Below are 16,062 nucleotides of genomic sequence, written 5' to 3'. Positions count from 1 at the left end.
CATCTTCCTCCAGCAGGAAATCATTTGCTCTTCACTTTGTTTCTCTGCACTCTTTGATCTATTTTCCTGCTAAATGCTGAGTACTCTCAGCCCTTCAAGATCACACAACCCATAGAGACGTCACAGTCGATTAGTTTTAGGCGGTAAGAAGCCAAAAAGGATCAAAACCATGTTTTTAAGGATTTATTATTAATAATAATAATAATAATAAAGAAACAGAGCTACGTACGTTTAAATACACAAATAAAAGAGCTGCTTTCATAAACTCAGGTTTAATACTTCACCCATCCCCTTTGCTTTTAAGGTCAAATATGAGCTGCAGAGTTCCAAAACTGCCCTTTAAGTTGAAGAAGCAGCAGTTGGCCTTTTCCGGTTCACAGGAAGTATGAAAGCACCCAGTCACTGCTCTCGACGGGCATAATTAACTCTGGCTCCTTCACTGGCGAGCCTCCAGTTAGTGTGTGTTTGTGTTGATTAAAACCTGACCCCTGTCATCAAACTGATACTATTCAGACTTTTAAACTGTTGATTGACTCATCATAAAAAATACATTTTAAACCTGAGTGTGTCTGCCCTACTTTTGGTTTCTGCTACTTTGAATTTTGTTGTTGGTTCACACAACAGGACAGCAGACAGCTGGCTCACATGATGACTAACATTGGTAACAGCTTGTCCTGATCACCAGTGTTGTGAATGCACAATACATTAGACGATATTTGTGCATGCAAATTTGCCTCAGAAATCTGGTGTCCATCAATCTTCTTTATTTTTGTTGTGATGTCCGTATGTTCCACACAGTTGTTGTGCTGTAATTTAAAACACGCTTAGCAGTGCTGATATTCTGCACCTTGAAGGGAAACTTCACAGATTTTCAACCAGCTTCTCATCATTACAAAGTGTGTTACATGAAGGAAGTTCACCCTCCTACCAGTTTATTTATCAGCTTAAAAAACAAAAATGCTTCATCTGGTGGACTCCAAAGCTGCAAATTACACATTTTTGCTCAATTCTATAGGAAATATTTGGGCCACACATGAACAGGAGAGCGCTGCATACAAACTTCATGATCCCCAAAAGAACCAGGATGTGCACACACATGTATCGACAGAGTAACAGCAACATTTCTTTGTGAAAACATACAGTATGCCTGGTTAGCGCATACAATGAAGCAGTTTATTTATTGGTGTTTAAACTCACTTTAATGCCTCAAAACTTTTGTTTTTATTAGCAGAAGGAAACAGGCTCTGTGCATTCTGGGTGTTTTTTTGCTGTTTTCTCTGGTCATGTAGTACAAATATCCATTTTCAAATGTCACTTTAAGACATCTCTGCTGGAGGACTCAAATGACACATTATAAATCCAAATAATGAATGCATACAAAAAACGTACACTGCATTGTACAAGCTTCTCTTTCCTCTCATGAAGCCTCTCGCTAATGCTCTGACCATTTGATGCAGTAACTTTGGATTAAGTAGACACTATATAAAACTGCTCTCCCCTCCTGTGGTGTCTCTTCACAGCAAGAGAAGCTGGGCGATATCTGCTTCTCCCTGCGATACGTTCCCACTGCTGGCAAGCTGACCGTGGTCATCCTGGAGGCCAAAAACCTGAAGAAAATGGACGTGGGAGGCTTGTCAGGTGAGGATCGCTGAAAGGAGTCTGACATGGTCTTTGTCTGTAATTACACATGTAGCGCAGCACTCACTTTGCCTCTGTTTAACCACCATCCATACACATAACTGGTCGTTCCCGCCGCAGTGTAGCTCCAGCACAAACTTATTTAGGATCAATAGATGGCATCTGATGTCATGGTAACCGAACGAAAGGGGATGGAAGTCCTACACCCACAGGTTCATGAGTGGAACATATACAAACAACAGCAGGGCTTCTGTTTGCACCAGCCGAGGAGGCACAGATGTTTTATTTAGGGACCCCAAAATCAATCTCTAAAACAACTCCACTGTGGGTTTCCACTCGTAGTCAACTTTTAATGTCTCACTGTGAGGTGGAAACAGAAGAGTCTCATTTTTTCAAGCTGTGTTTTTCCTCTGGGAGCGATGTGGGCAGAGGTGCATAGCAGAGGCAGCTGTGTGCACATAACAACTTTAAATCAAAACACAAACAACTGTGCAAACATTTTAGGCACTACAATGAGTGCTGACTTCAAAACAGTTGCATCAAGCTTTTTTATCTATTAATGCAAAGTGTAGTGACGTGAAAAGGATTTTGCATTGCAGCATTATATGATTAATAAAACATATTTAACCTTGGTTATAGATTAAACGTTTAAACACCAATTAGACCTGTTCTTTATACTTGTATACTAACACACACATACAGACTGCACAAAGAGGTAATGGGTGCTACATGTGGCAGAATATATTATTTTTCATTGTAAAGATACACCCTGGCCCATTTTACACTGCAGAATTCACTGCTTTGCTGTTGTTTTATTCTGGACAGCCCTGCATGCACACAAATCAGAAATCACACAATAAGTTGCACCCCCACCCCCCCTCCCCCCTCCTCCTCCTCCTTTGACTTTCTTCATTTTGAATTCCCCGGTGTGCTCTTCCCTCCCGCCTCGACTCTTTTCTGCTGCAATTACCATACACCTGGGTCCACTTGCTTTCTGCTTGACAGCCCGGTCTCTCCATATAAGCCTAAACAACCTGCAGTACTGTAACACGGTGCACATTAAAAGCTCAGAGCTCCCTTTCATCTAACAGACCAGTGTGAGCAGCCATTTGGCTGGAAAGAATGGGAAAAAACTCCCCCGCTGCCATTTTATGATACTGGCATTAGCTCTCACCTGTGCACATTTGCATCATGGGATTGTCAACATTTTGAGCTGTCAGCCACATCAAGTGGCCAGAATGAAAAAAGTGGTGTGAATTTGTTCACTTTGAGAGCCAAGATTCTCTCATACAGTGCGGGGAAATGACGGGGTAGCCAGACATTTTGACACCACATACTGTACGTCACATTTAATTGGAGCATGTTTCATCTGTGTGCACTCTTCTGTGGTTTTCAGGGTGAATTATTAGCATGCAGTAATTGCACAGTGCTTGTCTGTAATTGCATACAACCAGAATATACTCTAAATTGCAGTTTAAGTTTTGATTTTTGTTAGTAGCTTTCCTCTTCTGAGAATGGACTTAAATGTGTAGCAGATGGATGAAATAATGGGCAGGTCTCTAATAACAATAATTAGCCTCCATCCACAGGGCGGCTCAGTCAGAGCTTAAGGAGGAGGACAAGTAATTGATGGCCTGGGATCAGCCTTCTCCTCTATTGTCATCCTGTTTACCATGCCTAATTATGGCTCACAGTGGAAGATGTGGGAATTATCATTAACCAATGTATAATCAGAAATAATTCTTTTGATTTGCTCTCATGAATCCCCCCCACCCCCAAACCTGCCCTCATGCTGTGTTTCTTACCAAAAAAAAACAAACTTTTGAACAGTGTTTGAAGTGAAGTTGACTTTCGAGGCTTCTCAGGAGCGCTGCTGTTTAACAGCAGTGATGCACCGAGCAGCATGTTCTTTAGCTGTCGTCTTAAAATAATCCCAGTCTCATTACAGACAAGTTACTCCTCTCTCTACTTCAGCAGACTCCACAATGTATAGTTACAATACACACCCATTATGTTGAGGCTAAGAAGCAGGAAGTTCCAGTGGGCGGAAAGGACATTAAGACGAAGGGGTAGTACCTGAGTCCCAAAAGTATGCAAAATCCAGTTGAGGTGGACTGGATCAGGTTGCCTTCCTTTTAAACCTGGTAGGGCCAGCTGGGTGGAGGGACTCACTGGAGAAATTATACTATAGAGGTCTGGTGTCTTCCTTTTACCTGTAACTACCACGTCCCTGGTTGACTAATGGATGAAGAGGGGCAGCCAGCTAGACGGATGCTCTGGGGCCAAGCTACGATCCTCCAGGAGAAGCCTGGTGTGTGTGTGCCTCCACCTGTTACTAACATTACCCTGGTGTACCATGTAGTTTAGTGATGAAGAGTCTGGAAGTTTGGAAACCCAGACAGACTCTGGACAGAGAGCAGACTGTTGCTCCTCTGCATGGAGAGCAGTCTGTTGAGGTGATGTAGCCACATGGTGGGCTCCTGCTTCAAGGACTGAACCAAGCCCAGGGCTTGCTACACAGATTAAATCTTCCAGATGGCCTTAGGAGTAACTGGATCCCCCAGAAGGAGGTTGTTGGTTGTCTCTGCTCCCCCTGTTCCTACTACGGCCCTGATGGACTAAATAAATTGGAGAACAGATGAATGGATAGAAAACTGAGACGTGAGTCAACAACTCTCTGAACCTTCCACACATGCATTGTCCTATATTGAGCAAGGGGAGAGTGAAAATGATCCTATTGTTTGTTTAATAAAACGATGCATTTTACTGTACTTCCAACTACTGCACTGTCTCCCAGGTGAGTCCCACTTAAACGTGTTTTCACCCACAAAGGCTAAGAGTCTGGAAGCAGCTCAATATGAGGACACGCTTAAGAGGCCGAGGCAGCAAAAGGGAAAGTGTTTTGTCCCACTTCTATTTGTACCTCTGAAGACGTCCCAGAGGGCTGTGAGGCGGTGCATAACCAGGTAATGGCCAACAGTGGGGGAGGTTATCAAAGCACGGAGGCGCCGTGTCGGCGGTAATGAAGCTGCACTGCTCCGACCCGGTGTGCTCCAGCTCACTATCAGACCTCTCAGCTGGGGGGTTTATTTGTTTTGCTCCCACGGCTGGTCAGACTAAGAGGTTTTCTTCACGTCAGAACGGAAGTGGGCATGAAGGCTCACAGAGAAGAAAGCAATTAGGGAATGCATCATTTATTTTGTCCTTTGTTTCAAATGTTTGCTTCAGTGTAGATAACTTTGAAAAAGATGAGCTAGAAGACTTGTGTATAGTACAAGCAAGACCTGGGTCAGATTTTACGGAGGCGGTTTTTTACATGGGTTTGCACCTCAGGTGGAGAGCGGCACTGTAAACGCTTCTGTTTGTGTGGAATTGTGTGTGATTCACCCCTGAGCTGAGTGTGTAAAACTAAACCGACAGTCACCCCTGGGTGCACCCACCATGGCAAATCCAAAATGATGGGAGGAAAGCTAAGATGACAGCCAGGCTATATTTAACACCGCTTGTATTGGTGCTCATTTGGCACAACTCTGCCAGCACCCTCAACGGTCACACTCTGGAATATTCGAGGAAAACAAGCAACTGTGTGTACATAGTGTAGTTTACAGTAGCTTCAGCTTTGATCAGTACTACCTACTAAAATAATCCAAAACAGAGTCACAGCTGGTAATGACTCACAGCTTGAAGTACTAAGTGTAAGTAACCTCTTTGGATTTAAACAGCTTCAGTATCTCTGCAGCGTCTCTGGCTCAGAGCTCATCCACAGACCAGCGTCCTCCTGCGGGAAATGTATGGACGGCTGATAGTGCATCGCCTCATAAAACCGTGGCCGAGATCCAGGACTCAGTTGAGTAACCCTCCGGATAGTGAAGACAAGCCTCTGTGCTGTACACATATGTGAGGAAGCGCTCTTGCATCACGAGCGCTGCCATTCATCCATAAAATGGGAGAGATTACATCCGTCTGGGATGAGACGGTAAAATGGGCCGGATATGAGGTACGCCGAGCCTCCCAAAACTCAATAATGCCAAACTCTCATCTGCTGGCTGCAAAGATAAGGGCAGCTGGATGGCAGCGATGTGGCGCCACAGGTGTTCCTTTTTTTAAGCCTGAGACGGGGTTATCTTGCATAATCCCATTCAGTTGTTGTATTGTGTTTATCCAGGCACAGTTACCAGTGGAAGTGTCACTAGTATTATTTTAATGTAAACAGCTGTATGAAATCATTAATCCCCTCTTTATTTCACTGTATAGAAGCAAAGTGCATGGAGCTTTTTAAAGCCCTTTTTTGTGCAGCTTGACAGCTAGCAATGTTGTTGTAGTAGCCATAGTAGTCGTGCCCATAATTATGCCTAAACATCATGAATGGATGAACCACAGACACCAAAACTGCATGTTTATGGAGATTGACTTCACTTTTGGAGCAACCCTCAAGTGGCCACTTGAGGAACTGCAGTGTATTTGGGCACTGCAGCAGCAGCCTGCTAGCAGATTTATGCCAAACATTTTTGTCCTTATTGATTTATTGGGCCCAGGTTTCAGATTATTAATCCATTAGGCAACTGTTTCGATAGATTAATGAATGATTGACACTCAGGCTGGGATAGATTTGTACCTCAGGGAGCTAACATCTCATGTATGTTGGCTTCCTGAGCTAATGTGAGATATACTTTCCAGACCATCTTTGCCCTTTTGACCTCCCTCCTAATGAGACGGGAGTCTGCCTGCCGATTCAAGGTTAGTGTCAAATAATCCCTGTGAAATGTGACAGTACTGCCAAGAGTTCAGCACAGAGATGTGACAGCCTGACAGAGTACAGCTCCGAAATCTGAGATTATCTGAAAGAAAAAGGCCTTGTAGTATGAATGATTTTATTGATAAAACCAGCGTACACTGCAGCCTCTGTGGGTCTCCTCATTTAGATGCTGTTGGATATTTTCATTCCCTACACAAAGTGATGACACATGCACAGTCCTCCTTCAGTGTTTCTCTCATCCCGCCACTCCAGCTCCTCTCAGCAGGGGAGTAATAATGGACACCCACTCCATTAGGAGCCTGTTACCTTTTCACTCATGTCTCTGTCATCTATTTATGCTGCTGCTTTTCCTCCATCTGACTCTGTTTGTGCTGTTTTCTTTCTGTATGCACGTCAGCTGCCCGGGACCAGTCTACAGTCGGGTCCTTATCCCCCCCAAATTGGATAAAAGATTAGGCAGCTAAGCTTGTTCAGCATTTGCTTTTGCTAGAAATCCCACAATGTTCCAACTAAAAACAGAGATTTTTTTTCTTTCAGAGCTGCCCTCACATCAAAAATCCGAAGGCATTAGAAAGACTTTGTGGATATGTGATCCACAGATAAATCCAGATTATCAGAGCAAGTGGTGCTTCGACAACTAATTATAAGCGTCGATTCAGTCTTACTACATACTGATGCACGGCTCAGAGGTTCAGTGGTTAGAGGGAATATTGTTAGCCTCATTAGCATTTCTGAGATAATTCTGCTTGTTTGTTTGTCTTTCCTCACACATTGTGGTTAATTTAGTTATTTTTTTCCATTATACGGCCTAAACATTTCTCTACTTCTTTCAGGCAGTATACTTAACAAGGCCAAATTAATGAGATCATAAAATCAATCAGGACCAATCAGCTTCCTGTGAGGAAGTGCTGGGTCTGTTTTAGTTCTAAATATCTGATTTAAATCCAAACCTTGATGATAACTGCCCTCCTTCAGTTTGATGTGAAGAACGTAAACAAATCAGGAGGAGTGGTGTCACGTCATGAACGAAAAGCGATGAGTGATTCACTGTTTTCAGACACACTCAGCCTGATTGCTGCAAAGTGGACAAGGACGGACAAGACGGACCACTCAGGTGCCACTCGAGATGTCATTTGGACAGATGACAATGAGGCTCTTTAATGGACAAAGGTTAACTGAGAGATGTAAGCGCACAGGACGGCAGCCCACCTGGTCCGGAGCTGTTAATCTGTGTTTTTGTATCCTGGACAAGATGTTTGTAAAGAATCCAGCTCTGCAGTCTCCCCCTGTTCTCTGAGGCATTGTAGAGTCTTTGAGCTCATTGTTTTGGCTTAAATGTCCATTTAAAATCAAATTACTGGTCCAGCAATGAAAGTATTGTCTTCCTCACACATTCCAAAGACGTGCATGATGACAATTGGAGGTTAATTGGAGACTGTAAATTGGCTGTAGATGTGTGTGTGAATGGTTATTTGTCTCTGTGTTAGCCCTGTGATAGCCTGGCGGCTGGCCTCTTGCCCATTGACAGCTGCGATAAGCTCCAGACCAAACATTAAGTTTAGCTCATTACACCTCGTCAAAGTTTCTAAAGTATCTTTTTAAAAACACATGAAATCATTCTCTTTTTTTTGCAGATCCATATGTGAAGATCCACCTGATGCAAAACGGCAAGAGGCTGAAGAAGAAGAAGACGACAATCAAGAAGAACACCCTCAACCCTTACTACAACGAGTCCTTTAGCTTTGAAGTCCCGTTTGAACAAATCCAGGTACAGATCCATTCGTCTGCAAAACCCGTGTTTTAGTCACAGTCGTTAGGCGTCATCAGAGCAGGCAGCAGATATTTAGTCGCTCATTAGCGATTGATAAGGGGGAGCTCATTTACCAAATAATCAGTTTAGGGGCTGTTCATTGTAACAGTATAATCAAAGACACTTCAGTCCAGATCAGCGTCAGTTGTTCAGTTTAAGTCAGTTCAGTGCTCAGTGGATGTGATTCTCTGCACTGTTAATCTGAAGGGTGTCCGTGCTGTTTGTAGCTTGATAACCATCCGCAGCATCATTTAGCTCAACACTTAAGCTGCGGTGCAAACCGACCCCAGTCGCAGTTATTCAAACATGTTTGAATCTTTGATCACATTCACACTAATCGAACACGTGTTGCCAGTGGCCAATGAAAAGAGAAGGTGGAGCACGGGAGATACCTTCAGAAGATGCCAGGAAGTAGCAGGAATATAAAGCTACTTCACGTTTTTTTTCCCAGCAGCTAGCTGATGGTCATCCGTGTTTGTTTACTTCTTCTTCTTCTTTGTTTTTTTTCTTCTTCTTTAAGTTTGTTGGCAGTTTGAAAACAACAAATTGCTGCATTACCGCCACCAGCTGGTTTGTTTGTGGTCTGTGGTCATCATGAGTTTCCTGAGTTCACTTGGCTTTAGTAGGTTTAACAAATCCTGTAGTCTGTGCTCCCTCATCAGGAGCAGTCAAGTGTGAAGTTAGAACACAAATGCATGAACTGTGCCAGACAACAAATGGAAACAAACACGATTATCTCCTCAGCATGACGGTAATTCAGTCAAATCATTGATTAGGCCTGTCACAGCTCACAAATCACTGGTTTGGTACCAGAATCAATCTAAGCACAGCTGATCCCAATCAGCCCCACCTTAATCAAAGCCTTACTGTGCTGGAGAAATGTACGTTTCTTATCCACAAGAAACATCTTTAAAAAATTGATTAAATTATAAACTTGTCATTGGTCAGGTTTACTGAACACTCCTAAAAGTTAAGAGAGCATGAAACACCCTTAAAAGGACTAATTCCACTGTGACGAATCAGCTGAACAGCAGTTACCAAAGCAAAGAGGTTGTTGTAAATGTTAAACTAATGAACTGACAGCTCTTTAGGCCTCTGGCTGTATCGTGTCTGATGTTCAGTGAAAACACTGGAAGGCTGCGGTGACTTTTAATTACACACTTGCCTTCCACAGTATTTCCTCGGTCTGCAGTTTGAGGGAATACAGTTTCATCTGTTAATCGATTTGTCAGGCTGAAAAGTTTTTGTTCTCGTTAACTTTTACAACAAATTATACAGACTCCACATAGAAAGCTGCAAATTAACGGCATTTATCAGCAGAGGCGAAGTTAAACTTGACCTTCAGACTTTTCAAGGTACCGATCGAAAGATTTTAATTGTCTGGGAGATTGCGTGGGAATTACAAACAGTGCTTTTAATTGGTCTATCTGGTCACACTGAGCAGAAGGTTTGTTATTGACTGACACACACAATTAGCTGTGAAGCACTCCGTGACACCATTTAGATGTATTTGTTTACACCTATAGGCTTTTATAAACTCACACATCCTCTGAGGACCAGTTAATTTATGTAACACATGTTCTATACACATTTTCTTCACAGTGTTTAAAGGACCACTGTGCAGGATTTAGTGACATCTAGTGGTGAGTTTAGAGATTGCAATGAAGTGAATACTGCTCCCTGAGGACATCGACATCAGAGGCTCGTTCCGAGGCAAAAATCCAACTCAATGGTCCTTTAAATATTGCTTATATATATATATATATGAAATTAGATGAATAAATCCCATTAGCCTAGCTTAGCATAAAAAGTGGAAGCAGAAGGAGACAGCAAACAAAAAGCAGACTTATTAGCACTTTAAAATGTAAACATGTTTATATATTTGAATCCTGTTTGAAACTCTGTGCAGCTAACCACAGTCTGGTTATCACTATAAGAAGTGTATTTTCCTCCAAATTCTGAGCTGTTCTTTTAGCACAGGTCCATATTATAACTATTTTTGTTAGAAGTCGGTGTCCGCAAGGACAAACTGTCTGCTTAGTGGTTGATTATCCACAGTCGGCTAATTTTCTATCAAAGAAAGCCTCATATTGATGAGCAATTTAAAGGTGCGCTGTCTCTTTAAAAATCAACTAACCCCAACTGGCCATCTGGCCACTTCCTCCAGGATTTCATTACATGGCGTATTAGGCATGCTCTTTTACAACAGTGCCTCCGAGCTCATGCAGGTGTCAGCAGCCCCATCTCACTGGATCGAAACTTAATCAGGACGCTTTGTCCACTAATTCATATTCTCTGCCAGAGATTGACGCCCAGATCAGTCCTCTTTGCGGCGTCCCTTTGAATAAATACACACACACACACATGCAGAGGCCGAGCCTCAGACCTCTGAGTAATCAAACATTCTGCTGTGCTTGGCTCTGAGTGTCTGTTACTGTTAATCAACATTAATGTCTGAAGGAGCAGCTCTTTCTTTGAATTACTACTCAGGCAAATAATCAGGAATGCTACATAAGGCATGCACATTATTCTACTCTAATACTGTTTTACATTTATGATTTTTTTTTTGTTTTTTATTTGGCAGAAATAGATGAATGACAACAAACGACAAGGGATAAAATATGAAATGAAATTATGATGTCAGTCAATTCTGTAAACCAGTTCATGTTTTTATTGAGACAAACCAAAGATTTTTACGTCCATACGCTGACGACACCTCCATTTACTTCTCTTTCTCCCTGTTCTTCTCCGTCCACAGAAAGTGCAAGTTGTTATAACTGTTCTGGACTATGACAAGATCGGCAAGAACGATGCCATCGGCAAGGTCTTTGTGGGCCTCAACAGCTCGGGGACGGAGCTGCGCCACTGGTCCGACATGCTGGCCAACCCCAGGAGACCCATCGCCCAGTGGCACGTGCTGAAGCCTGAGGAGGAGGTGGATGCTCAGCTCTCCACCAAGAAATAGGCAGGGATCCTTTCAGTTCCTGCCTTGTAGTACTCTTTAGCCAGTATGTGTAAATACCTCAGTGATATATGGGTCCATCCATGTAACTCCACCCCTTTTCCTCCTCTGCCTTTAATTGATTTGACCCTTGTTTCTGTGACATCCTGTTCTCTGCTTTTTTTCTATCAGGTTCTCACCTCTTGTTGTTATTTTCATTACTCTGATTTTTTTTTAAATTCCCATCTTTAAGCCCTTCACTGCCCGACCAAAAGCCCCCTTCTTTTAAGCAATATGATCTGTATAGATAGCGCATGACTGAAAGAATTTATTGTACCACAGTTGTATATATAAGTATGCAGACAAAAATGATTTCTAGTTTATGTGTTTGTATGTTGTTACCCGTTTCCTAATCTGTGTATATCTTGATGTTTTTAATAAGATGTTCTATTTTAAATTATGTAAAGATATAGAGGAAAGCCAATATTATATATCCCAGGATTTAAAAATTCTACCTTATTACCTTATTGCATACCAGAAGAAAAAAAGAAAATGAATCCCAACCTGCTAGTGAAAATATATATTCACACCGTAAAGGACGCCGTCTGGCTTTAAGGATCATCACAGACGAATATATTCACACAAAACTCCTGAATACAAGGCCATTAACTACTATGGTTCTGTGGGAAAAAACAAATATTTATGCTGCTGGAAATTATACAAGCACATGATTTCTTACGACTTTTTCTACTTATTTCTCGATCCGAGGACTGACAGTATGTGTTACCAGAAACCAGTTAGCATTTCCTTTTTTTCCCATATTTGGCAGTTTCTGAAACAGGTCCTCGTCTTCTTCACTTATCCTCAAAACAACAACCAGACCCCACATAATTTAAAAACAAAAAAAGGAAAAAAAAGCACCAAGCTGTAGCCATTGTGTCCTTAAACTCGTATATTTTGCTTTCTTCTTCGTCCGTGTTGAAGGTTTTTGGCATTTAGGCTGGGGTCCGATCTCTGAGGAAAAAACATTTAACACACAAAGAGTCGTGGCTCCGGTTTTAAGAGGACTGTTTTTTAGAGCAACTCAGCGTCTGAATATTTTTAGTAAACTGCATGATTATTTTTTTTTTTTTTTTTTACAATCTTTACTAAAGGCCGGGACAGGGGGGAGGGAGGGGGAGATCTACTGACACCAGGGGACGCTCTTCTGACACGATCCCCTTGCCTTCAATCAGAGGAGAGGATTTAAAAAAATCAACTTTGGGACGGAGGTGAAGCGAGTTTCTAAACACTGCCATTTCCAGGGAGGTGCCTCATGTAGAGAGCATCTCTTCATGCACACTCCCACTTGCTATAGTGGTTGTAGCTTTGGTTTATCGGGAACAATGTCTTTGGCTGCAGTGGTGCCCTGAATCGCAGTCTTTGCTTTGCGTTGCCTTCTCACAGTGACAATAGAGCTAGCCATGTTTTACTGCCAATTTTAACGTTTATGTGGCTGCTGTTTTGCACTGGATGTCTTTGACCTAGCTTCTTAAGAATTCTTAAGAATTCTTTTTGTTTCTTTTGAGGCAATGGTTAGGCTAGACGACCTGCAGGGGGAGCCAGAGATCTTCCTGTGTTATCGGCTTGACTTAAAAACAAAACAAACAAAAAAAACAAACAAAAAAAAATGTAAAAGCAACAATGACAAATCATGTTTCAGCCAACAGTGCTTACATCAGTTCAGTTTTCTTGCTGGTGCAGGACGACACCAGGAGAGCAGGAAATAACCGTACAAGTTAATGGTCTGCGTAGGCTATTAGTCCATCATGTCCTTTACTACGGGTCCAATTAGGAGAGGGATACATTTTAATCCATGAAAACCATGAAGTCTCTTATCTTGGAGGAACCTCTTGCGTATACTCGATGCTAGCTTCAGGAGGACTTTCTAAATGTTTTCAATGTTATTGTGTAGTTGATAGCACTATTATGAAAAAAGCTACTTGTCATTCCATAGGAGTCTCTGAGGACTGCTTTGTGTATCACTGTGACTGCCGTGTGTGCTTAGAGATGTAGACTTATCAGTAGGTAGCCAAACCAGTTTGTTCTGTAGTGATGTCGTAGCGTTTAACGCCATTTTTCCCTTCTACACACAAAGATAGAGAGAACGAGAGAGAGAGAGACAGAGAGAGAGAGAGAGAGCGTGGTGTCACCTGACGTCACGCAGCCAAAAAAAAAGAATGGGTTGCTTCACACAGCATTTTGTTGAGCACTGTGCAATACTTGTATGTTCATCCCATAGTGTTAATGTGGAGACAACAACAACAACAAAAGACAAACAACTCTATAGAGGATGAATCCAGTCCAGAGAGATGTTCCTCCTTTCCAGTGAAATGGTTAGGACACAGCACACGTACAGCAGGTTCAGCTTGTCCACCTCTGTGTAGGGTCTGCTCCGTTTTCGCAGGTTCCTTTTCTCTTCTTGCACACAGTTCCGGCATCAGGAGTTTCAGGGAGTCTTAGTTTAATACCAAACCAGATTCAAACCCCTTAGACACACACCATGTATATATACACCTGTCAAAAACGTATATCTAGATTCAATATGTGACATAAGTACGATTATTCAGCTGCAAAACATTGTTCTATCTTCCATCCAGATCTTTATTTCACCATCGTTCATCCGTTTCTCAGTTTTTATTCGTTACTGTTGGTTCAGAAGCCTTTTCTATTGGAGATGAATGTACAGTATGGACTGTGTTGGTGTAGATTATTTTAACCGTGAGATTAGATGTACTTTGCACTTTTGTTGTAAAAAATAATAATAATTGAAATATATGGTAATTTTGTTATGAATTCATTTCATAACCCTGTGGGGTAAAAACCTCCCCGTCTGATAGCATTCCAAAAATGATTGAATATACTTTACTACAGCTGCATTCCCAATCCTGCTCCATCCGAGGAGGACTTTGTTTGACATGTTTTGTAGATCCATGAGTTCCAGTACAGCTTCAGATTTAAAAAAATATGGATTAAAGTACAAGGAACACAGCCTGATATGTTCAATATAAAAAGGTACTGAAGGAATTATCCAATCAAAACAGAAAGAAAAAACGAATCCTGACAGGGGCAAAGTGTGTAACAGAACAGAGGGGATTCATCAGGATGGACCCCAGGAGAGCATGGTGGCATGGTATAATCTGTCTTTAATCTGAGAAAATGTAAGGAAAGAATTTAAAAACCAAAGTCTGAATTCTGATTTTGGTTTTAAACATTTAAGAGCTCAGAATACAGACAGTAGTATAAAATAATCTGAGAAAATACAACTCTGAATTCTATTTTAATTTTAATCTCAGATGGAAAAAGTTGTAGTTTTTATATTAATCTCAGAAGTCTCAGAAAAGTCTTCAAATTTTAAGTAATTTTTAGTAAATTTTAAGAAAGAATTCTAACTTTTCACTTTAATCTTAATAATGTAAAGTCTAAATTCACCACTTTAAACCCAGAAACGTCAGAACGTGACCATAATCCTCCTCTGTACAGAGCCCATCAGTGTAAAGGGAGAGTGGGGGGGGGGGGTTTAGACGACAAAGCAACAAGCCATCAATGCTCCTCTGACAGTTTCCTACCAAAGTACGCATGCGTGACTAATTCTCCCCTCAGACATATGAGAGCTCCCTGTGTGACCAGGAGGTCCAGATTCTCCACAGTGAGCAGACTGACCTTCCAAAAGCAAAGCTGTGTAAAGTATTAGAATCTGATGCTGTAGAAAGATCCTAGTTGCCTTTGTGTATATCAGCTGCCTGCTTGAGTATTTTGTGCGTGGAAATTTTCTCTGTAATCTCGTAGAACTGTTTGGGGTGTTTTTTCCTGCCATATCGCTCGCGGTGACGGCGAGCCGCTGACGGTTATCTTTGCTGTGTATACCTTCATTTTTGATGAGGTGTTTTACAGTTTTGTTTCACTTTGTGTAGTGATTCACTCTGTGGAGTTTTCTGACTGTTGTTATATAACTTCATATACACAAATGATCAATAAAAATGTTTTATTTCCTGTTGATACAGAAGCTTATCATGTCGTGTTTGCTGCCACTCAGCAGGTTTAATTTATGAAACACAAACCTTTATTATTATGATCACTGCTATTGATCAGCAGACTCCAAACTCCTCTCACATCAAACAGGAAAGTGTCTCCGTGCTCTGTGCGTGACAAATGATGCTGATGATGCTGTTCGCTCCTCCACGTTTCCAATCCTCCACGGCAGCAGGTCGTATAAAAAGGACACTACTGCCACCTAAAGGTCGAACAGTGTAACTGCACAATGATAAATATAAGGGGATGATGTTTTTCCATTTTGCCCAGAGCACAAATCAATTTCTATTAGTGAATATTTACCAAATGTGAAGTAGACCCAGAGAACGGGAACAAGAGTCTGTCCTCCACCAAAACATGATGTCACATCGATGCTCAGCTGAATGTGATGCTGAGAGCATTCCGGGGATGAAGACTTATAGATCTGCAGACTGGATTCTATATTTATACTACATTATTTAGGGACAGATGCAGTTTGTTTTGCATCAATTTTTTACACATTTTTTTACCAAAACCCCGTCTTTTTTGGACATGAAAGAAGCAGAGAACAATTTATGTCAATATTGTCAATCAAGGTGATTTTCAAATCATTGATAAGCCTTAAGGTGGAGTGTGAGTTTTAGGTGCCACCCCCCACAGAGTCTTATTATTTTAATTTTTAAACCTGGTATAATAATAAGTCAAGAGCCTTCGAAATAAAAGCACAAATACGACCGCATCAGAATATTGGTAGTGTGTACGCTTTAAAACTCACGTTCTTATGATTCACTCATACAAAGTACAAAGACACATTTAATCAAATGTGTGGCAAACGTTCTGTGTCTGAACACCAAAATGTCCAAATAT

General features: G+C 41.6%; 1 protein-coding gene across 12 annotated transcripts in view; it reads left to right on the top strand.

Moving 5' to 3' along the window:
• The window catches only part of syt1a (synaptotagmin Ia), a 133,398-nt gene extending 121,097 nt beyond the window's left edge, over nt 1-12,301 (top strand). For all 12 annotated transcript variants that reach the window (XM_028400021.1, XM_028400019.1, XM_028400020.1 and 9 more), the window contains 3 exons: nt 1,521-1,638; nt 8,029-8,162; nt 10,963-12,301. In XM_028400021.1, the coding sequence (XP_028255822.1) occupies nt 1,521-1,638; nt 8,029-8,162; nt 10,963-11,169 (459 nt within the window). In that variant the 3' untranslated portion in view covers nt 11,170-12,301. The remainder of the gene's footprint in view (nt 1-1,520; nt 1,639-8,028; nt 8,163-10,962) is intronic.
• The last annotated feature ends 3,761 nt before the right edge of the window (nt 12,302-16,062 follow it).

This window comes from Parambassis ranga, chromosome 2 (assembly GCF_900634625.1).
Source record: "Parambassis ranga chromosome 2, fParRan2.1, whole genome shotgun sequence".
In the NCBI taxonomy this organism is placed as follows: Eukaryota; Metazoa; Chordata; class Actinopteri; family Ambassidae; genus Parambassis; species Parambassis ranga.
This window is presented reverse-complemented; position numbering and strand designations above follow the sequence as displayed.